The sequence below is a fragment of the Myotis davidii genome, unplaced genomic scaffold (assembly GCF_000327345.1).
Source record: "Myotis davidii unplaced genomic scaffold, ASM32734v1 scaffold803, whole genome shotgun sequence".
NCBI lineage: Eukaryota > Metazoa > Chordata > Mammalia > Chiroptera > Vespertilionidae > Myotis > Myotis davidii.
Genome location: NW_006295567.1, coordinates 3,134,852 through 3,159,716, shown reverse-complemented (window position 1 = coordinate 3,159,716; position 24,865 = coordinate 3,134,852). Strand labels below are relative to the sequence as shown.

The window sequence follows — 24,865 nt, the reverse complement described above, 5'->3', positions numbered from 1 at the left end:
TGGAGCTTAGAATCTGAGACTCCCTCCCGATTGAAAACGACAACTGCACCCTCAGCTACCAGCCCGCCGCGCGTACCTCCGCACCTTTGTATTTTCCACACTGTGCCTCCTCTGAGTCTCGGTATGCTTTTCTCTTTCCTTCTAGTTGTAGAATTTCCACTCAGCCAGCCTTCTTGTGGTTCTGGGTGATGTCCATTCCATCTTTTAGTTTTATTTTTGAAGTGGTTGTGCAAGGCAGCAATCTCCGGTGTTTACCTATGCTGCCATCTTGGTTTCTCTCCCACGTGCACCTCAAAATTGCATGAGACCGAGACCTGGCTGACCCAACCCCTGTTGGGCTAGGTCCAGACCCGGCCGGCCCCACTCTCGTCAAGCCCCGCCGGGCAGGGTTGCAGCCTCAGGTCCCCTGGCCTAGTGTTGGGGCAGGAAGTGCAGCATGAGGTCCCTCGTCAAGCCCCACCAGATGGGAGGGTGCAGCCTGAGGTCCCTCACAAGCACTGATGGGTGGGAGACGTGGCCTGAGGTCCCCTGCCTGGCACCAGAGAGGGTGCAGCCTGAGGTCCCCTGTTAAGCCCCAACAGGCAGGGGGCATGGCCTGAGGCCCCCCGTCAAGCCCCACCAGGTGGGGGGCACAGCCTGAGGTCCCCCAGCCTGGCACCAGGGTGGGGGGCATGGCTTGAGGTCCCCAGTCAAGCCCCATGGGGGCAGAAGAGGGGGGCACAGCCTCAGGTCCCTGCTGATTGCTTGTTAAGGCTTCTTAGGAGAACTCAGCCTCCGCTGTGGGCACCGCCATCTTTTTGGGGGAGTGATGGTCAATTTGCATATTCCCTCTTTATTATATAGGATGCTTAATATTCAGTGGTAGATATATTGATAGAAATAAACCTAGAGGTTTTCATGAAGTAATTGCTGAGAAATGTTCAAAGAGAATTTTTATATAATTGTGGTCTCTTTATGGGTAGAATTCTTTCATTTGAAATAAACTATTAAATGTAAACTAAATTTAAGTTTTGTTGTTTATCTCTCGTATAACCTCCAGGAGGACAGCAACCTTGTCTATCTTATGTATAGCTGTACCACCAGAGATTAAAAATAGTTGATGCAGTGTAGCTACTCAATAAATTTATTCTTCATAGGTAGGGGAAACAGATATTTTTCACTGATGAACATATTATTAAAGTAAAATATCACTAAATCCTACAGTGAAAATATCTAGAGGATAATTTAAGAGTTCTGACTTACACATCATAACAAAGAGCAGGTTTTAGGGCAGATACTCACCTTCTCCTATATTAAAAGTTTTCAGCAATGGCAATCCTGATGTCACTTACTACCCCTGATTTTTATTTTTATTTATTTATTTATTTATTTTATCATTTTGTGAGTCATGATGTTTGTGGGCAACTGGAATTATCTCCTTACTTGAAGAATCCTACTTTCTGTTCATTATACTGCAGACATAACCAGAAGCTTTTTATATTTTAATCCATTATTAAAGTCATCTTTTGAGAAATAAAGATATAATGGCTATGAGAAACCCAAAATCTGCCCTGAGATATGCAACTATTTTTGTTTATTTATTCACCTTGGTCATGTCACCTATTAATTTTTAGGGGTTGAAACAGATGGTTTCAAATGTCATTTCCAACTCTAAAATTCTATTCTTCCCTTTTCTACATTCCCTAAAGAAATTTATCTGTGATCTAGTAGATACCCTTTAATAATACTCCTTTCAATTTTCCCATTACAGTTTACTTTCAATATTATTTTGTATTAGTTCCAGGTGTACAGCATAGTGGTTAGACAACATATACTTTACAAAGTGGCCCTCCTGATATTTTCAGTGCCCACCTGGCACCATTCATAGTTATCACAATATCGTTGACTACATCCCCTATGCTGTGCTTTCCATCCCTGTGACTACTTTGTAACTGCCAATTTGTACTTCTTAAGAACAATTTTTCTTTAAATTCCATTTCATCACATTATTTTAAGAGGTTAGATGTTAAATATAAAGAATAGTTTAATTAAATCAGATATATTCCTATTATAGAGCAAGGTTTGACTTACCAGTGTCAAGAACTGTGAAAGGTATGAAATTTTATCCTACTTGCAGCTTTGCCTGCCACAGTTTCATGGACTGAGCCAGAGAGAAAAGAGGCATTGCTCATGGCAGCGGGAGCATGAGCTTCCTGTTTCCATTGGTTGCCTTGCTGCCAGGCCGCAGGAGTAATCCATAGGTACTGACACGCAGTATGTTTGTGTCACAGCTGAAGAACTCCATGCTCTGGAAACCCAAGTCTTTCATAATAGTCTACAAGAGAACCTTCTCTTTGCCCCAGCGGGAGACATTCTCTTTATTATTCTGAACAGTAAGCAAACCTGCCCTTTGTTTTTCTATATAGACAGCCTTAGAAAGAGAGTACAGAACAAAATGACATTTAGTACCTCCCTCATAAGACATGAAGGAACATGAAAGACCCTGGAAAGATCCATTGTCTCCCAACAATATTCCTCCCTCTTTTCTATGTTACTGTCTTGACTTCTGACAAATTTTCCTGTGAGTATGCTACTCTATCAACCATTCTGATTATCCCTACAAACAGAGGCTGGGACCAAAACTGTTCAGTTTGTCTCATATGGAATTTAATGAGGGCTACCATTAATGACCCCAAACAAGTAGATGAGGCCAACCCATAGGATCCCAGACCCAACCAGCTGAAAAATCCTATAAATTACCCAAATTCACCTTAGAAAGCCATATTATTTTCTCCTTAAGTTTCTGAATTGATCTTTCCCCTAGATGTGAGGCAGCAATCTAAATTCATCAACAAGGACATGGACATTTTAATAAATCTTACAGAGACCCATTCTGTCCCCCACGTTAGCCAAATGGGTGCTGAGTGAGCAATGTGCTAAACCAAGAGGCCATTATCTTTTTAGTCTAGGACCATGACAGTCAAGTCGACAAGAGCATCTAGGTGGCAGAGCCAAAATTAAGTTGGAACTTTCTAGGCCCCCTTTTGGATAGACAACTACCTGAAGGGTGAAAAGATAGTTCAGAACATAGAGCAGTTAGTGGCTCACAAGACAAGTAGAAATGCAAACTAATCGATGGAGAATTGTCACCAACAATTCTCTTATGCGTTGTATACCTTTTAAAAACAAAACCTAGCAAATGGTTGTTCTTTTGTTTACCACAACACTGCTAACCTTACTACTGCCCCATTCATCTCCCCACCTATTCTAATCCTCAGATGACTTTCTGGGGTTTTGTTATTTTTACTTTCAATCAGGTTGTTGATTTTTCATCCCATTTTTTAATAGAAATGCCACTCTGTTTTACAACCACTTCTTAGTTTCCTAATATTTTCTGCAAAGTTTAATGCCTTTATGTATAAAAACATAAAGGATGATGCTGTGTTTTACATCTGGTGAGATTGACCTGAAACTCCATTCAGGCACTATGACGATGCCTATTCACATAAATGTTATCCTCCAAATATTTCTTTGGAAGTGGAAGTAGAATACATTGAAAAGCGGGATAGAGTTTTGGGTCAGACATACTTGAGTTTCAGTTCAGGTCCCTCTCTTATTTGCAGTGTTATTTTAGGAAGTTTTTCTCATCTATGAAAGGGAAAATTCTATTTCTTAGGGTTGTTAGAATTAAATAAAATCACTTATGTAAAATGACTAGTGGAATTTCTGATAATAGCAGGCACTCAATGCCAATTCTCTAACCTCTTCCTCAACAATTCTCTTATGCATTGTATATCTTTTAAAAACAAATCCTGTTATTGTGAGTGTGTGGAGGTTTTCAAATGATTTGTTAAAATGACAATGGGCTTCTACCTTTTGGTTCTGTGCAAGTATGAAAGTCTTTTTATGTGTTGTTAGTATTGTCTTTTTACTCACTCCTGTTTGTATGCTTGTTATAGCTGTATATTAGTACGACTCTCGAATTATCTTGATTTGTTCCCTTAATATGTTTGTATGCTTGTTATAGCTGTATATTAGTACAATGACTCTCAAATTATCTTGATTTGTTCCCTTAATGCACTATTCTTTTTCAGTAGCTTGAAAATATCTTTCTGATTCCTCCATTTTATAGAAATATTATGAAAACATTAATTGTAATTTACTTTCATGCTAACTTTCTAGTCTAGTGTTTGATCGCTAGCTTGAAAATGAAGTGGTTTGTTTGGCTTTGATAAATCAGTTCTGCTTACGTGGAAAACACACCGTGTTGCCAAACCAGCAGATTGAAGAGTGACATAGGAACAACATCCTGAAGGGTCAATATGACACATCACAACTAATCTTATTAATGCCACTGGCACTGAATTGAAGTTACTCTGACACAGCCTTGAGTTATTCAATCATTAAGTAGATGAGATTATGAAGGGTAAATGTTTTACTCCATCTCTAAATGGTTGTGTTTAAAGAAATATGTATGTAAAACTGATTTGTCCATTGACCTACAATATACAGTACATTACTGAGACCTGGCCATTGTGGCCAGTTGGTTAGAGCATCGTCCTGTACACGGAAAGGTTGTGGGGTTTGATTCTGGTCAGGGCACATACCGAGGTTGTGGATTCGATCCCCAATATGAAAAGACAACAGATCAAATTCTCTGTCCTTTTCTCTCTCTATAAAATCAATAAGCATGTCCTTAGGTAAAGATTTTTAAAAGGAAAAAGAAGTTATCCCTCAGATATATTTAACTAAGTCTGACAATTCTAACATTTTCAAGGGTTAGTCTTTTTTATCAATATAAAAACATATCTATAAAAAGCTGATAAATAGGTAATGCAACTACTTTACTGATTAGTTAGTACATAAATTACCAAAATGCACTGTATAGTTAAGTCTTACTTCATAGGAAAAAGTACTTAAATGTATGTTTTTAATATTGAAATTTTTTTTTATTATGGTATGCAGCATTTTCCCCTCTTAAAAGTTTGGTTTTCACCAGCTTACTCAATTGTAACTTAGCCTGATATTGTATAAATCATCATTACAGTTATCTGCATTACATACCTGAGTCTTTCATGTGATGTGTGAACATCTCTGTAATGAGTTATGTTTTAACCCTGAAATTACTAGATTAAGTTTTCTTCATTCTGGTCACTTGTGTTGCATAACCCAAACACAAAAGTTATTGAGGATATTAAAGTTGGACTTACATTTCTATCATGCTGTCCATTCCTCGGAAAACATCAGAATACATTTAAAAACAGCCTGTGTGTAGATTATTCCCTCTTTGTGCAATGGGACCATGTTTCCATGTGGCCACTCACCTGTGGAAAATCCAGTCCAGAAATACAGACTGTTATTTGATCAGACTAATCATTAAAACTGAATCAATCATATATATTCTCCCTCATAAATCATTAAGACATGATACAAATAGATTTGACAGACCATAGCCTTTCAATTTTTTTTTACTTGTCAACAGATCTTTGAGTTCACAGAAATCAAATGACTTCATGTATTAGTTTAGCATCAAAATAAAGCAAATCTACACAGTTTTTCATAGTCAAGAATAATTATAAATATGAAATGACAAAAATGTGAAATTACTTATGACAAATAAATGAAAGTAAATCAAGAATAATTACCAAATGTGAAACTACATTATTTTAAATGATAATATTTTAAGTAACTTGATTGGTTCTATTTCTTATTAATAAATGGTTTGGTTGGATGCTTTAATCTTTTTAGTTCATGTTGTTTTTAAAAAACTAAGTAGTTAATGCTCATCACTGTGAGATAAATCAAAGAATTCAGGTTGTATTTCTTCCTCTAATGAAGGACAAACTTACTCATATAGAAGTATAAGAATTATACTTGAATTACTTTGATGAATAATGTAAGTTTCTAAATCAGAATTTCTGTAGTTATGACAATTAATGTTCTCACTACAGCAGAAGTACCAAGAAAAGTGTAAAGAATCAGAATCTTAGCAGTCATTCATCCATTTAACACCTACTAAATGCAATCCATTATGCTAGATAATATGCAAAGTGGAAAGGAACCAAGAATATATACAATTTATGAAGTGGAATGTCTCAAATAAGGGCAAAAATCATTGTTAGAGGAAAGTACAAAATCTAAATTTACAGACTATATATTCTATTACTTAATTTATAATACATTTAGTTTAATTGACTGAATCAGTAGTGATGAGGACTTGCTATTTCAGAATCTATATAACAAAAAGAAATGTGATTTCTGAGTTCAAAAAGCATAGAAAAAGATTATTGTTAAAATCTATCCCTGCATCCACATGGGACCATAATTCATTTATGTCTCATGTTTAAAATGCTGCCAGGACTTTAGAATGAAGTTAAGTTTTGAAAGCACTACAAATGACCTCTATTTTTTAAATTGTCAAAGGTAGGGTAAAATTGTCCATCAGGTTATGAAATCTATTTACTGTAAATGATAATGATTGAAGCATTTCTGTCCACACAGATATTTCATAGAGTATTCTTTCTAGTGACAGTTCTTATTTTTCTCTTGTCAGTGTTACTAGATAGGCTTGAAGGGCTTCTTTCAGTAGATGGAAGAGATTCTATTGTTCTTTATTCAAAGACATCTATTTCCTAGCATGCACTGACAACTGCTTATGATAAAATGATAGGCTTTTGAAATATAACATAGAATTTCTCTTTCTGAATACTTACACACCCTGAGGGAAATTCTTTCTTGTGTCATTATACTTCTGTGAAATAACATAAAACTGGTTGCTCCTTTAATTTACAAGCATAAAGTCTTAAATGCCACTTCTCGGAACTAATATGAAAATCTCTTCCCATGACTGGACTGTATGCCTTTTATATTTTTATTTATTTGTTTTTTGTAGTCTGTTCTGATGTTTCCAACTTATAAAATTTGTTCCCATTGTTCTCATATTAAAGCATGAAACTTTCTATAAACACTGAAAAACTCTGTTTTCAACTTCAATTTTATACACTCTATTTGAAACACAGAAAATGCCGTAGTGGCATGTTAAGAATTTATTCAGTTTTTGCTTAATCTTATGTTTCAAGTTTATGAAGCATATTCTAAAGCAATAATCATAACAGTTAAAATACACTTACTTGCATAACATTTTTGTTGAAGTCAGTTTTAGGTATCATATGTTCCTCAGCATTCCTGGCAAGGGAGTGCAAATAATACATTAAAATGAAACTCTCCTTGTTCACTTGAGCTCCTTTCTTTGATTGAGAAGTTATGAATATAGCTTGCCTCTTTTCACAAATGAAGATGTGTTCACATGCAATTAATCTACCCTATTAACTCTACTAAACATCTGCCGTATTTGTTAAACACTTCAAAATTATGTTCTGAACCAGTTAATTCTAAGTAATTTCCCAGTTAAATATTTACAGGAGCTTCCCTGATGATAAGCTCTAGTCTGTCTTAAATAAAATCGGCCGCTTTTCCAGAGAGGGCTGTGTGAAACGGAACCCTCTGTAATAGGTATGCAGTGGGACTTAGAATGGCGTAGCTGGATTGGACTGCTTGTGGATATTTTTATCCTAACCCAAAGAGGTAACAGCCTCTGGAATTCTGTTATTGGTCAACATTTTTATTGTCCAGAATTTCACTTAAAAAAAAAAAAGCCTGATAGACACATGCAGATGTTTACATCATGCCTATCCTAAATACATTCTCAAGTTTCTCTTTCCAAAAAGCAATAAATCTTTACGTTTGTGGAATTTGGGAATAAACCAACTTACAGTTATTTTATAGCAGACTAACTGGATGGAAAAAGTAGAAAGAAATGGATAGGCATTATTCTTCGCCAATTAAATCAAAGAAAATAATGTATGCATTATGCAGATGTGCCATGTGCACAGAGTTACTTAAGATATGATTCTCTAACTAGAGAAATGGTATAAATCTGTTAAATCTTAAGTAGTGGTCAGAAATTTAAATAAGTTCCATAACAGAGGCGATGTCATAGGTGGTAAATGATAATTCTTAAATAAACTACCTGTAAGGCATCAGAGAATGAAATGATCACTTTATATGAAGAATGAAGAGGAGACTGAAGGCTCTCCAATGTGGTATTAAAGTCCAAGTCCAAGTTTTGAAAATGAATATGATTATATGGGCAGCAGAAACCTATTCCCTACCACCACCACTTACTATTATTCTATCTCTGTGTTTTCTTTCAGTTTACTAGGTGTTTATTGAGTCTCTTCTGTGTGTGGTAGAAGATAGAAAAAAATATTCCTCTGTCCTCTAGGAAGGAGGGTGGGGGAGGTAGCACAGGGTAAAGAGGGGATAAATGGTCATGGAAGGAGACTGGACTTGGGGAGGTAAACACACAATACAGTATACAGATGATGTATTGTATAATTTTATACCTGAAACCTACATAATTTGTTGTTGTATTTTGTTAATCCTCACTCAAGGATTTTTTTCCCCATTAATTTTTAGAGAGTGGAAGGGAGGAAAGGGGAGAGAGAGAAACATCCATGTGAGAGAAACACGTGGATTGGATTGGTTACCTGCCACACATGCCTTGAAGGGGGCAGGAATTGAACCTGCAACCCAGATATGTGCCCTTGACCAGGAATTGAACCCAAGATCCTCCGGTGCTCAGGCTGACACTGTAACCACTGAGACACACTGGCCAGGGCAGAAACCTATATAATTTTATTAACCAAAATCACTCCAATTTAATTAACAAATAGATAAGTAATCCTCTAGAAATCTTAGTTAATTAAAATAAGTAAAATACATGCATAATGGCATTTACAAGACCATAGTAAGAATGAATTGTGGGAGAGTTCTGAGACAAATGCTGAGCTCTACCCAAGTTTAGTTTAAGTAAGCTGGAGCTTCAGTGTATCTATAATTGTCATAGTATGTGGTAAGTAAGTCCATTTTTAGACTTTACTAAATGAGAGGAGTAGTGAGCTGGATAATTTAAATAATAAATCATCACCAAATTTTAATGCATCGTAAAAAATATGATTTTTCCGCAGTTGGTTGGCCTGTGCTTTACTAATGACAATATCATATAATTTTTCTTTGTAAATTTCAATTAATATTTGATAAAGGGTAGCTCAAAAATATTCTGAACATTAATACAATGTGGCTACAATTAAAATTGGTCATGAATAATTCAAATAGTGAATAATCCATTAAAGATTAAAAATAATTTCCAATAGGTCCTAACTCTAGGTTAAGGGTGAAGGGAGGATTCAGAATCACAAAGATCCAAGAGGCATAGAAGTGGGTTGTATATGTGAGTGAACTTTGTCTTACTGTCTGGACATTGCTCACAAAACATTCTCATATATAATTTTTACTCTCCTGAATACATTTTAAATCAATTTTAATATTTTTACATTATGTAAGCTTTTGTTATGTAACTTCTTCAGAAAGTAAAGGAAGTGGAACTTTTATTATATGTGGCTCAGAACTAATTGTACTCCATTGATGAATGTTTGGTGTGTGTATTTTTTAGTGGCTCATGTTTAAAAACACTGAAAGGGCTGTCAGCATTTGGATGGATGTCAAAAATGTTATATATAAGTTTGACTAGTCATGAAATTATAATAGTTTCCTAAGGGTAAGAGGGAAGCATTTAATCTAGAGCCAAGATTATGTCCTTCTTGTAAATAATGACACAACTCCCTGTAATTATATTGTAATTAATACTTATTATATTTGGTTTTCAGCATTTGTTTTCTTATACACATTAGGAATTTACCAACCTTGTGTTGGCCTAATAAGCCAACTTTCCTTGGTTACATAACACTTTCCTAGCAACAAAAAGAACTTTTTTTCATTCCCAGGATTTTATTCCTGCCTAAATCAATAAAACATAAGCTGCATATATCCCTGTAATGGTAACTTTTTCCAAAGAAGATAAGAGAATTGAAAATTATAAATACCTACACTTTATTAGTGTTTTATGGAAGAGTCTGAAAGATTTATAGGAAATACTGTGGGTTGGTCTTATGTGCAGAATTTTTTGTACTAATGTTTTTAGAAAATTAGTTTCAACAATTCATACTAAATTCTGACTTTAGTCAAATGAAACCTAACTGAATGAAAAAATAAAATAACCTGTTTATAACCTTTTTCTATTCAAAATAAAATTAGATAGTAAAATTATGCTTTACAACATTATGAAAATTTAGTTTTTATGAAAAAAGGAAAAATTGAATATATACATGATAAATAATAATAGGTCATTACAAGCACATCAGATGTTTTAGTTTAACAGTAGCCATGACTTTTAAATAAAAAGGTCATATTATAAAAATGAATCCTAATTATTTTTAAATTGGGTGACAATAGAATGTTTATTTTAAAATGAAGGTGATTCCAGGTTTGTTTGAATATATAGTACTAGACTTCTCATTTATTCAAGCCATTTAAGTCATTTAATAGATGATCAATTAGCCATAAATATTTGCAAAATCATTTCAAAATTACGGCCTTTACCCAAAAGCAGTTAATTGATTTCTTTATATGAATTTTATTTTTTACTCAGACATTAATAAGCACATCCCATGATGAATAAGACACAGATTTTGCTATGGTTCTTAGAGTCTTGTGAGAGAAACAGATCATTGCATGAACAATCATTTAAATGACCTTGTGGCCAGTACTTTAAAGGACAAGTATAAGACACCATGAGACTGTGAAACAGGCAACCGTCTCTTCATGTGGAAAGTCAGGGAAGGTCAGGCTGGGTTTTCTCAAGGTCACTTTAGCTGTGATGTAGAGAATGGTGAGTCTGTGTCTAGTGTCAATGAGGGAGCTCTTACAGATGAGCAAGCAAGAATTGATAATGGGAGCATTAAGAATAGGTATAGATGGATCCAAAATATATTTTGGAAATGCATTACAAGGACTTGGTCACTGGATGTGAAAAAGAAATTTGAGGCAGGAATGTATGGAGGATGCATTCTAAATCTCCCACAATTGCAGGTGAATAAGGAAGGAGGAAGATCAGGAGATACTAAGAATAAGCTTTCAGAGCAGTAACAACTTAGCAATAACTGCTGAAGATTTTATATAACCAGCAGTTTGAGTGTCATGATGAATCGAAATTTTTGTGTAACAGTAACTATCTGTAAGAATCAGGAGACTTAACTTTCAGATTAACAACAACAGGCATTTCCTGGGCCTTTTTTTATGATCTGAACAAATGGTTATTTCCCCTACCACTTGGCAAAATTATGAGAAAGTATTAAATAATGTCTATGATACTAAAAATTAAATGTTATGAATAGACATATGTTGAAGCCATTCTCATAACCATGTGTTTTCTTAGCGATACTTACAGAGCTACTCTCCACTGAAAATATAGTTGTATTTATAGTGTTTAAATATATATTTTTCTGCCTGCAAACATTAGTTTGGTGAAACATGGTTCTGGGAGTTTTCACTGGCAGTGAACACTGGGCCTCACACCAGGTTTCGAGTCACCTTTTTTCTTTTCTGGAGTTAACTCTAAAGATAGACCATTCAGAGTAGGACAGTCCATCGTTATTAATATATTACATAGTCTAATCTTGGAAGAGCTCAAATCACTTTAAAAGTTTTGTTTGAACAGTACAGTAGGTATTAATTTTCACAACATTCTTTGTGAGGCAGGTGTACATGAAACAGGCCATTAACATGTGTCCTTTTTTCCTCATAGGGTTCCCTGGGGATTCAAGGCCCCCAAGGTCCTCCTGGGAAAGAGGGTCAGAGGGTAAGTAAACTTGGAACAACTGGCAGGCATTGCTAATCCAGGGGTTCCTTATTTCTGACACTAATCGAAATAAACCCAAAATATAGCAAGCAGAGAGGCATAAGGAAAGGATCAACTGTCTGAAGGCTGAAATCTGAGTTTTGAGCTGAAAGTTGAGATTTTGACAGAGACAATTCAGAAAATTCTATATATATTTTCAAGATTGGCAGCACAAATGTGTACAGTAGTTTCCCCTTTAACTCTCTAGCCCCTCTCCATTTAAGAGTTCATTAATCTATCTGAATCAAAATGTAAATAGTCTTGGTGATAAAAATGACTATCTTAGATCTGTGCTTTGAGGCTGTCTTAAGCATTTAGCCCATTGGGCAGAGAACTAGATGAAATGAGCTTATGAAGTTAATTTCTGAGCTTCTTATTCTGTGTTCTCACAGTGATGGCCAAGGTGTATATTGCATCTGTTTCTGAATTAAATGCAGTCTTCAGCATCCAGGGAACATTTTCCTTCTAATAACTGCTCCTTCCTGGAAATTTAGTGATAACTTATACTCTATAATTCATGTCCAAAATATATAAGGAACTCAGTAACAAAGAAATCAATAATCCTATTTAAAAATGGGCAAATGACCTAATAGACATTTCTCAAAGGAAGACATATAAAAGACTAACAGGTATATGAAAAGGTACTCTACATTGCTATTCATCAGGGAAATGCAAATCAAAACCATAGTGAGATGTCATATATACTAGAATGGCTATTATCAGAAAGACAAAATGTTATAATTTCTACAAATAATATAGGGATATTTATTCTTGTTCATCATAGCACCATTCACAATAGCCAAGATCTGGAAACAGCCTAAATGTCCATTGACAGATGAATGTATAAAGAAAGATATATATTTTCCACACAAAATTCAATATTATTCAGCTTTTTTTAAAAAAAGAAAATCATGCCATTTATGACAACATGGATGAACCTGGAAGAGATTATGCTAAGTGAAATAAGCCAGATACAGAAAAACAACTACTGCATATTCTCACTTATAAGTGAAATCTAAAAATGTTTAATTAATAGAAACAGAGAGTAGAGGATGATTAGTGGGGGTGGGGAGAGAGATTTGGAGATATGTTGGTTAAGGGATACAAAGTTTAAGTCATCCAAGATAAATAAGTTATGGAGATCTAATGTACAACATAGGTTGACAATACTGTATTATATACTTGAAATTTGCTAAAAGGGTCTATCTTAAGTGTTATTACCACACACGAAAAAAAGTAAATATGAAATGATGGCTGGATTAAGTTAGCTTGACTGTGGTGAATGTTTCACAACATGTAACTATATATCAAATCATAAAGATGTATACCTTAAATATGTGCAATTTTTAATTATCAAGTATAACTCAATAAACTAGAAAATAATAATAAACAGATTTCTCAGTTCTAACTAAAAAAACCACTTATACTTCCCAAGTAATTTGAGATGGCATAGCTCATGTGTGTACATGTATGTATGTGAGTGCATGTGCATGTGAGAAGAACATTTAACCTGAGACCTACCCTCTTAACAGATTTTTAAGGGTACAATGGTATTGCACTTTTGCACGTACAGATGTGGTCAATTCAGTTCCTCCTCTTTTGTTTTAATGAAAAATCCTGCCAAGTCATATAGTCACCCATCTTGTTGTACAGTTGCCTTTTGAATCACTGAGTAGAAATTGATCCATGTCATTGTTAAATTTCATCTTCTGGATTAGTCCATAAGGCTTTTTTGTTTTGTTTCCCCAGTGAAATAGCTCCCAGTTTCATATATCTCAAATTTTAATGAGTTTCCCCTCTAAGTACTCATTCAAATCATTAATGAATCCTGACTAGAACAGGGTCTACCATTGATATCCTGTGGCATGATAATCAAATAATTTACAAATACATTTGAATTCTACTTCCTTCCCACCTGCATTTCTTAATTTGGCCTGTAAGATAATTATGAGAGTCTTTGTCATACTAGCTAAAATAAAGAAAATATTCAAATGAGGCTTTTTTAAAAATAATAATGCTTGAAATTGATATTGTACCCTAGAAAAGCTTACATTTCAGAAGTTGGGTTAAAGAATAAATTAAACTTATCTATTCTTCATGATAATTGTGGAGGAATTTATTCAAATTATAAAGTTCAACCATTGTTCTCTGCAAGTTTACTCCATTTATAAATATGCAGAGTCCAGGTCATTTTATATTACCTTTATTTTCTGTTCTATCAAGAGTGACACAGTGTAAGAAACTAAAGAACAGATTTTATTTTAAAAAAATATATTTTATTGATTTTTTTACAGAGAGGAAGGGAGAGGGATAGAGAGTTAGAAACATCGATGAGAGAGAAACATCGACCAGCTGCCTCCTGCACACCTCCTACTGGGGATGTGCCCACAACCAAGGTACATGCCCCTGACCGGTACATGCCCCTGACTGGAATCAAACCTGGGACCCTTCAGTCCACAGGCTGACGCTCTATCCACTGAGCCAAACTGGTTTGGCAAGAACAGACTTTAAAGCTGCTGTAAGACATGGTTTGTCATTATTACTGGTCTTTTACAGGTGTTCTATTTATCAAGAAAAGGTAGCTACAAGTAGGTATTATTGACATTATCCACATTTACAAATGATTATTTTTAAATATTCTCAGTGATATAATCTGCTTTATAAGCTACTTGAAAGAAAGCTTAATTAATTTAAGAAATGAGCGTGCTTCCATATTTACATTTAGGTCCATATAGTGCCACTGTTTCTTCCCTGTGCGAGAGTTAGGTAGAATTCAGCTCTTTTAGGCACAGAAATATATTTGTGGGTGTGCATATATATACATACACACATACTTAAAGGTAAGGCCAGTAGTTTTTACATTTCATTGGAGTTTATAATAGAAAACGTCATGAGGGCAGAGGGCCAGGACACTGTAGGGCCAATAAGTCAACAGAAGAGAGGTTCAAGATGCAAGGAGGGCTCAATAGGATTTAAATTTGTAACAGAGATGATGGATAAGAAAAGAGGTGGTTGGAATTGGTGCCAGCTGAGGGGTTTTAGTTGAATAATCAGGAGAGCATCCTATATAATAAAAGGCTAATATGCAAATTGTCCCCTCGACCAGGAGTTCGACCAGGGGGCAGGGCCAGCTGGTCAACTGCCACAGTCCTTCCCCCAAGCCAGCCCTGCCCCCAGTCGGCCCCCTCACCCCAATAGGGGGTGGAGCCTGCTGGCCAATCTCCCACATCCCCTCCCTCCAGCCGGCCAGGTCCAATCGGCCCCAATTGGGGCAGACCAGCCAGACCCCACCTGTGCACATATTCATGTACTGGGCCTCTCGTTGGAAATATAAATTGTAAGAAAAGGTATGAGAGAAATGGTGGATTGTGAGAAAGGAGAGGCATCAGTGGGAAATTTGGTGGAGGGATAAGGGTAGGAACTAGAGGGCACCCCAGAAAAGTATCTTAGTGGAAAGTGAAGAATTTCAGAGCTGAGCATATTCATTGACATTTACATGAACATCTCAAAAGAACTGGCATTTATAAACATTCCCTCGAAGATATAGATTCCTTATAGGATTTCCTAATATTCCTAACAGAATCCCCCAAAATATAAAAAAATTGTTTTAATTTAAAATAACCTTGGATTTCTCTTTTATAGTTACACTAGAGGCCCAGTGCACAAAAATTGGTGCACTGGCGGGGGCGGGGGGGTCCCCTCAGCCTGGCCTGTGCCCAGTCACAGTCCAGGACCCCTTGGGGGATGTCCACTTGTTGACTTAGGCCCACTCCCAGGGGGATCAGGCCTAACCTTGCAGTCAGACATCCTTCTTGCAGCCAGGGAGCCCTCGGGGGATGTCCAACTAAAGGCTTAGGCCCCCAAGGGATCAGGTCTAAACCATTAGTTGGACATTCTTAGTGCTGCCACGAGGTGGGAGAGGCTCCTGCCACCATCACTGCGCTGGCCAGCCATGAGCCAGCTTCTGGCTGAGTGGCACTCCCATATGGGTCTTCTGGGTCCCGCCCTGTCTTGCTATTTTTTTTTTCTAAGACATTTCACTTTATTTAAAAGAAGCCAATATACAGGATATAAAGGGCATGATATTTACAACAGTACAGTAAAGAGGTTGGTTTCCCGGTAGGATCAGTAGTCTTTCAGTGAGTATAAAACCCCCTTCCCCTTGATGCTTGACCCAGCTGGCAGACAAACAGGAACAGTGGGGTGGGATGGGACTCATTTCCACTCCCACTCCAGCTGCCTAACAACTCTGCACTGCTCCCCTCACCAACCTCCCCCGTCACCCCATCAGGACACTGTGCACAGGAGGGTACACTGGTTTTCCCATGCACATTGGGAACTGGCTGTTTCTGTTTTCTGGAGTAAAAAGGTTCCTGTGGGTCGGGTAAGGTCTCTGCTTGGCAAGAAGTTCTGTAACAGAGCCACTGACCACACCCACCTCCTCTGGGCATGGAGCAGATTGGATCCTCGAAGCTCATCTCTCCGGCAGAACTGAAGGGAAGGCCGTGTGTACCCTTCTGTCCCTCACCCTTCACATGCCCAGAACCATCAGTGTCACACTTCCTAATTCCTATCACTGTATTTCATTAGTGCCATACTGTTTTACTAATCATGAATCTAAACAGATTGGTTCAAAAGAGATCATTCTATTTTTAAAGTAATTAGTGATGTACCTGTGAGCTTTGCCTGGATGAACTAAGCACATGACCCTTTCTTGTACATCAGAACCTGCACACACATGTAAAAAGAGGACCCGTTTTTGACAGATGTGAAACCACCGTTTATTTGTAATAAATAATTACACAATCTAAAAAAAAAAATAAAGACCTGGCTTCCCCATGTTCTGGGTCCCTCCCTGCCTCATCTCCAGGGACATGATCGGTCCCCCACGGCCAGGCAGGACGCCTTCCGCTGTTCTGGGTCCCTCCCTGCCTCGTTGCCGGGGATGCGATTAGGTCCCCCAGGTGCAGCTGTGCCTGGGACCCCGCCCCTCACTTCCCGATCTCAGATCAGGGGACCACAGGCACCTCAGCACCCGATGCCATGGGTGCTGCCATGCCTGTGCCCTCCCCTCTCCCTTCGCATCTCAGATCAGATGGCCGCAGGCAGGCTACACCCTGGACGTGCACCCAGTGCCCAGGATGCTGCCATGCCTGCTGCCCCACCTCTCCCTTCGCATCGCATCAGGAGGCCCCAGGCATGGCTGCACCCCTCCCTTCCTGATAGCAGATCAGGGCCGCAGGCATGGCTGCACCCGGTGTTCCAGGTGCAGCCGTGCCTGCTGCCCTGCCCCTGCCTTCAAGATTGCATATCCGGGGGCACAGGCACGGCCTCTCCCTTCACCATCACAGATCAGGGGACCACAGGCACAGCTGCACCCAGTGACTGACTGCCGTGCCTGGGGCCCTGCCCCTCCCTTCGCCATGGCAGATCAGGGGGCTGCAGGCCAGCTGGCACCCCTGGCCCTGGGGGTCTTGCACCCTGGCTCTCTCTTCCTCGGATCCCCACAGCAATCACCGGCACCCCAGGCTGGGGGTGTTGCCTGGCCTGCTGCCGGGCTTTCCAATGGCGATCCCTGGCTGGAGGCAGGTGCAGCCATGCCTGGCCCTGGATCTGTATCATGAAAGGAGGGGCGGGGCCACAGGCACAGCTGCACTGGAAGGGTGCAGCCATGCCTGGGGCCCCCTGGTATGCCCGCCCCCCAGCTCTTGCCTGCCACCGTTCTTCCGTCTTTCCCGTTTGCCTCCCATCATTGTGCCTATGTATGCAAATTAGCCGCCATCTTTGTTGGCAGTTAATTTGCATATCACCCTGATTAGCCAATGGGAAGGGTAGCGGTCGTACGCCAATTACCATGTTTCTCTTTTATTAGATAGGATAAGGTGCATGACTGAATAATCTTAATTTTAAGGTTGGTATAAAACTACCATGGCCTTTTTAAAAGAAATCGCTCTAGGTCTCTGAAAAAACAAAAACAAAAAACAACCTCACACAAACATTTGGTGAATCAGCTCTACTTACTTCCACAAACAGAAATTTATTTGGTTGGACCAAAATGACACCTCACTCTTGCATTTCTGTTGCTGGGTCCTAAACAGAATTTTTCAGTTTTAAATTCCTTCTACCACGCTCTCAATTTAGCTTCTATACTTGTGCCTCCTTTATTTTTCCTCCAGCCATTCCCATTCCCTTCTCTCTCTCTCTTTTTTTTTTTTTTTCATTTCAGGGCAACTAACCCTCCTTCCAACATTTTTGGGCATCTTTTACTTTCCTTTGAAGTGCTTGCTCGAAGCCAGCTTTGAAGCCTGTGTCTGGGGGTCAGGATTCCCTGCATTCTAAATGGCACAGAGAACCTGAACATAGGTAGCTCTCACCCTTACAGGATGTGTCCCTTCACACCAGCCCAGTCTTAATGGCAAAGAAATGGGTCATATTTCCTCGACAGGTAGGAATATGATGGTCAATCCTGCAAAAGTCTGGGAGGCCTGTTGGCTTCTTAGGATATGAGCAACATGGGGTTGATGTTTAGGCTCTAGGGCCACACAGCCTGAATTTAAGTCCCAGCTTTGCCACTCATTAGCTGTGTGACCTTAGGCAAGTTCCTCACCCTCTCTGTGCCTCAGTGTCCTCATTTAGAAAATAGATTATAATAACCCTACCCACCCCCCAGAGTTTTTGGAAGGAGAGTGCTGGTTATGAATTACCTGTTGTCATGATTCTCATTCCAAGACTAGTTATCTGAAGCTGTTTATATATAACTTCAGAGTAGTAGGAATTGATTAAAGAGAATATCTAGTTGGCCAAGAAAAATTATATAAAGTAAATTGACTATTTTCACTCCCATCCATTGAACCCATCTCATTGAACTCTTACCTGAATTCTTACTTTCTCTGTATGTCCTCCCCCGTGTTCTAATACCCCAGAAGCTTTATGAGGCCCAGTGTTGATCCAGCTTCATAATAAAATGAAATATCTAAAAAATTTTAATTTAAAGGAGTAGAGATGTGGATTGGTGTCTTCATTGTGGAGTAGCTGAGGCCTTAATGCTTATTTAGTGCACGCATTGTGCTGATCATGTATAAACTCACCAAGTGTTCATGGGAAAACCTTGGTCTTCTTTTGGCTTGTTTCTGGATCAATTTATATCCTTTATCTAAGAAGACACAAGTAATATAAATAATGTTCTAATAATTCCTGAGTTATATCAGTCTCATTAGGAAAAAGGACAACAAAATCACTGCCTCTGTGAAATCAACACATGCTATAGAACTCATCTAAGCAAAATTTTCCTTAAGCTTATTTGCTTTTATGGGACTTGATATCTTTTTCAAGTGAAATTTTACCCAGATAGCCTACCCATATTCAGTGACGGCTTCGTAGAACACAGCAAGCCAGTAAAGCAGGTCAGGACTGCCCACCCCCCCATTGTATAAAAGCATTTCTTCTCGCTCTAGGATAGCTTATTCCACAGTGCTAACTCCACAGCCTCAGAGTTTCAATGAAGCAAGTTCAGGGGCTGGTAGAACCACTAACAATTCTCTGTAGTTGCAATTAAATTCTTTTACATGGGCCTGAATTTGGGGGAGGAGCCTTATGAAGAAAAGAATGAACAGTGATAAATTTTCAGCTCACAAAGTAATTTGGTTAGTTGCACAGTCTAACTAGAGGGAAATATAATATTGTTTTCCTATCTTTATGTATTAAAACTGACATTGACCTGTAATATGCACAGTGAGCATATACAAAAATTCTGCTCACTCACTAAAGATATGACTAGTGTCCTTGCACCAAGAATTTGTATTGCTAACAGGAAGTTTGTTTTAAATAATAATTCTGCTCTGGTCCTAGGTAGAATAGGGGTGAGGGGGGTGGGAAGCATCGTTTTTGCTTGGATCCATATATAAATGTGTAAATGTGCATATTTTATGTAACATTTTAGAGGTTCTTTATTCAACAATGAGTAATTCATGTTTATTGCATGTTTTAAATTTCCACTTTACTTCCTATGAAATTTCCTAAGGCTGTGTCCTTGAGGATGCCTTGAGAGTTTACAAGAGATAGCAACTTTGATCCTATCTGACATTTCTAATGGGTAACTGGGAAAGTGTGTACCCTGTTCAGGTCCCAAGAGATTTGCAGTTTTTCCCCAATACCTTAGTAGAATTTATAAAACTAATGAGAGTCAGAAGATAAAAATGATCAAATCTACAATTATCACTGCATTTCTGTTGCAGAGCTTCGAAGCTCACTTTGGGGAACCTTCACTATTGTTTTAATGGCTGATACTGCTGGCTTTCTCTTGTTGTCTTTCTAGAAACTCATCATTGAGGATTATCTAGCTATCTCCAGTTTACCTATGGGACTTTTAAAATTAATACTTATGAAAGGGTGATTTTATATAATTGAGAAAACTCTTATTGAGTTAAATTCACCACCTAGAGAGAAAAAATGAACTGTAGTATAAATTCTACCATATCTTAAATCATATAATGATTTATTTTGCATTTATATTTTCTTTGTATGAAGTACCATTTGTACTAGAAATGTAAGGCATTGAAACACTGTAAGTATCTGTGTCACTATATATCATATTTACAGGTTATACATATTTATAACCTGACTTTACTCAGTTCTTGCTTATGTGCTTTGGGTGCTATATGTTGTATGTGTGTATGAAGTCACCTATTTGCTTCCATTGTTTTATTCCTCATTTCAGTGATTAAGTGAGAAATCAGTATAGAATAGAAGAATTACATACTAGTCTCAGTCCCTTTGTCATACGATACATTTCTCAAGGCAAAAATAGATCATTTATAAATTACCTTCCTGTGCTAGTTCTAATTGATGAGGTCCCAAATAGCATGTGATTTAGTATTAAGCATGTGACTTCACCATTTACTGTGTCACATATTTAGGTGTGATTTAATATTTGTGGAATTTCTTAATAGCATTTCAGAGTTCTTGTCAGTTAAATGTCCCTCGAGATATAGAATCAGAATTTCAGAAAACATTGACAAAATTTCAAGGAATGACACCGGTCTGCTTTATCTGAAAATTTGTACTTCAGAATCTTCTCCTAATATCCTGCCACCCAGACACTCCTGCTCATTCTAGCTTCTGAAGTAATGGAGTAAGGCAAGAAGAGGGAAAGAAGCTAAAATATGTTAATGTCAGACAAGTGTCCACCAGGGAGTAGTTGTGGAGCAAGGACAAGAATCCTCCCCTTTTGCCTCACACTCCATGACTGGTGGGAACAATAAATCAAAAGAACAAGATGTTGGGAGACAACTGCTAGCTCACTCTAATTAGAACTGGTGAAAAAGAGACACCGTGGGAGATGCAGCCCAGACTTTGTGAGAGTAGGCCATCCCTTAGATCAAGTTAAATATCACAGCCATTTAATGACAGTGTGCCTGTGGTCCACCGTGGTAAACTTCCCTCTAATTAGTGAGTCTCTGCAGCACACTTGAAACAGAAGACAAAGGACCTTGGGAAGGCCGTGACAACAGCCACGACAAAAAGATGACAACCAATGTTTGTGTTTCAATAATACATATGTAAGGTGTTAAGCCATAGGAGCTAGCATTCTCACTCATTTAAATGAATATTTATTTGTGTAACAGAAGAGCTGCATAAGCTATCTCTGTAATTTGGATTAGTAAAGAGGCAATGTTTTATGTTTTTCAATTAGAATGCTGACACTGAATGGCTTGTTTGTATTAACAGACCTAAGGGTTGGTGTCTGCTGTGGGAATAGCATCGCATCTCTTGGGAAGTCCTTCCAACTGGAGACACCCAGGCTCTGAGGTCTGGGGAGACTGGAGCCACTTCAGAGGGAGGGGCATGAGAGGAAGGCCCATACCAGGGACATCACATTTTTTATGTTAGAGATGAAAGGGAACTGTAATGTCACTCCAGTCCACCAAATCAGGGAACTGAGGTCCCGAAACATTCAGCCATTCTCCAAGGCTGCAGGGCTATTCATGTCTTAGTTATTCTATGTGAGAAGGAGCACCATGTGTTATTTTGTGGTCCCAAACCAAAGTCTAGATTTGCATGTCTTTAAAATGGAGGATATTGAGAATGTAACCAAAGCTACTTTATTTTCTAATTAAGGCCACACATTATAAGGAACAATGTACATAGGTCCTGTTGGTGCTGTCCAGGTCTCCACATATTGTAAAGAATGCAATTTATGTCCCTGTGGCCTGCTTATCTGGCAGCACCAGTTGGGAACCAGCCTTGCCTGATCAGTGGGGAACAGGGATGGGAGTCACAGCTGCTCTTTACCAGCTGTAGGATTGGGTTAATTTGTGACTTCCAGCAAATCACTCAAAATTCTCATCGAAATCTATGTTTCATCATAATTCAGCCCTCTGGTATATAATGGGATTAAGCCACAAGCGCTTTGAAAGCACCCTGGTGACAGGTGTTCTCTGAAGGAGTCAAAATATTACCTACTAAGCCACACAAACACTTAAAGGGAATGGAAAAGGAGAGGACACTTTCCACCACAGTGGTGATAGGCTAATACCCCTGCATCCGTATTTTTACTCAGTACACCACACTGAATACGTAAGTGGCTACTTGGTACATTTACCATTGGAAATGTCAAGTACAAAGCTATTTATCCATTTGGACACAGTGAATACATGTGTGGGTGGCTGCCAAAACCAATAATTACACGTTATTAATCAATTTGGGAAATACTAACATAAGTTTTCAGAAATGCAAAACATCTGGAACTTGAAATATTTTATCACCTAGTGACTTTGAAAGCTAGAAAATTATGTTTCTAATAAATAATATAAGACCTTAATTTTGTGCAATTTCATAGTATTTTGAGCTACTTTCAGTGACAGCACAGAATTCTCAAAGTAAGTTTAATTTGATAATATTTTAGTTTTTTCAATACGTTATATTTCATTTTTCAGGGAAAAGTAGAGCTATTGAAAGCACATGTAATTTATTTTGCAAAATAAATTTAGTGCCTGTTTTGTATGAGGTACCATGGAAGTGACTTAGGTTGGGTTTCCCTAAAAGGATAATCTAAGATGGAATTCTTGTGCACATGATTTATAGAAGAAACCTGAAAAAAAAAAGTGAGGAAAGAAGAAAAAGGAGGAGGAATAATGCAGGCAAAAATGTAGTTTCAGAAGTCTAGTCTCAGCCTGATCCCACAAGGCAATCAGAAGCATCACAGATTTTATCCTATCTTGAGCAAGGAGCTAGGCTTTGATACCCCAAAATACACTGGTGGGGATAGGGAAAGTACCATTTCAGTATCTCCAGCTCCTGTAGACTAAGGCAGAGGGGTGCAGGCAGAAATCATTAGTAGCCAACACCATGGTAGTTGGGTACCAACCAAACTTGGCACCAATAGCATCTGCACCAGAGGCAGATTAAACACAATCCCTATTATTACCAAAGTAGCATCCACAATGGCTTTTAAGTGGAAGTAAAGACATAATGAAAACTTTGATAATATTAATTTCACCACCAAGAGAGAAAAAGAGAGGGGGTGTATTTACATTAGAGTAGATGACAGAACTGTTCTTTTAGTCTAATCAGTAAATAATAAAAGACTAAAATCGTGTCACATTTGTAAACAACAGAGTGAAATGGGACAAGATGGGACAGACATCAGAGAAAAAATGAGCAGAGAGACAAGGCAATGGACTTATGTATCAAAAGTGATTACTGCCCTGGCCAGTGTGGTTCAGTGGATAGAGCATTGGCTCAAGTACTGAAGGGTCAAGGTTTGATTCCCGGTCAAGGGCACACACCTGGGTTACAGGTTTGATCCTTGGCCCCCATCTGGGCATGTGTGGGAGGCAATCAATCAATGTGTGTCTCTCACATCGATGTTTCTCTGTCTCTTCCTGTCACCCCCTCCTTCTCTCCCTTCCTCCCTCCCAAACTCTCAAAAATCAATGGAAAAATATCCTCGGGTGATGATTAACAGGGGAAAAAGTGATTACTGACATATCAAATCTGAAATTGTGATAGTGGCATTAACCAAAGTTTAATGGAGGGTTTTCTGGAGGGCAACATTCTTTGGGGGAAGAGGAGTCAATTCCAAGCCTATAGCATTAGATCTGCTGAAAGGATCTTCAATTAGAAATGTGCCAGCCCTTTAAAATCTGGATTAAGATCATAAGGAAAGGGACAGAGTTTGCTATTAGGAAATCATCAATTTATGGTGATAATCGAAGCCACTCGCGTGGGTAGAATGGCCAAGAGAGAGACTACAGAAAGAAAATAACCTTGAAAGTAGCGGGTTAAGAGGTGAATGAGAATGTTAAAAGTATGGAAAAATAAGAAGAGTTTTGAAAGGGGAGAGGTGGTCAGCTGATTGGAAATGCTTCAGGCATCAGAGAGGCTGGGGTATGAGGCAAAGCCATCAGTGATCTTGAATGAAGCTGGTTTCTAAGAGTCACTGCTCTGCACAGAGATGGATAGGACATTTTACAGGTTAGGTCTTGGGAATTGTAGTAAGTATTGAGAAAGTCGGGGAATTAGAGACTATTCTTTTCAGAAGCTGGGTATAAAGAGAGTTGGCATCCGATCACATTTGGAGAGGTTAAGGAAAATATTTTTCCTGGTAATTGACTACATCGAGTAAACTGAGGCAAGGAAGTCAATGAGTAGGGAGAAACTGAATGTGCAAGCAACAGGAAACAATAATAATCCAGAAGTACCAGCGAAGATTAGAAAATGCACATGTGTATATATGGATCAGCACCTCTACCTTGAGGACACATGGGAGGAGAAAAGGGGCGTGGCCACTCACTTAGGGGGCAAAGTAGGAATCAAAGCTCTGTGCATAGTCATCGCATACAGAAAGAATTTTTCAGTGTAGATATAATTCAATAAAACTTTTTGCTCAAAGTCACTAATCATCCGAGAGATGCAAATCAAAACAACAATGAGGTACCATCTCACCTGTCAGACTGGCTATCATCAACAAATCAACAAACGACAAGTGCTGGAGAGGATGTGGAGAAAAAGGAACACTTGTGCACTGCTGGTGGGAATGCAGACTGGTGCAGCCACTATGGAAGACAGTATGGAGTTGCCTCAAAAATC

General features: G+C 38.3%; 1 protein-coding gene across 1 annotated transcript in view; it reads left to right on the top strand.

The window, feature by feature from the left end:
- Window positions 1-24,865, top strand: part of COL19A1 (collagen type XIX alpha 1) — a 300,284-nt gene that overhangs the window by 148,771 nt on the left and 126,648 nt on the right. The window contains exon 16 of the mRNA XM_006770338.2: window positions 11,684-11,737. Within this exon, the coding sequence (XP_006770401.1) occupies window positions 11,684-11,737 (54 nt within the window). The remainder of the gene's footprint in view (window positions 1-11,683; window positions 11,738-24,865) is intronic.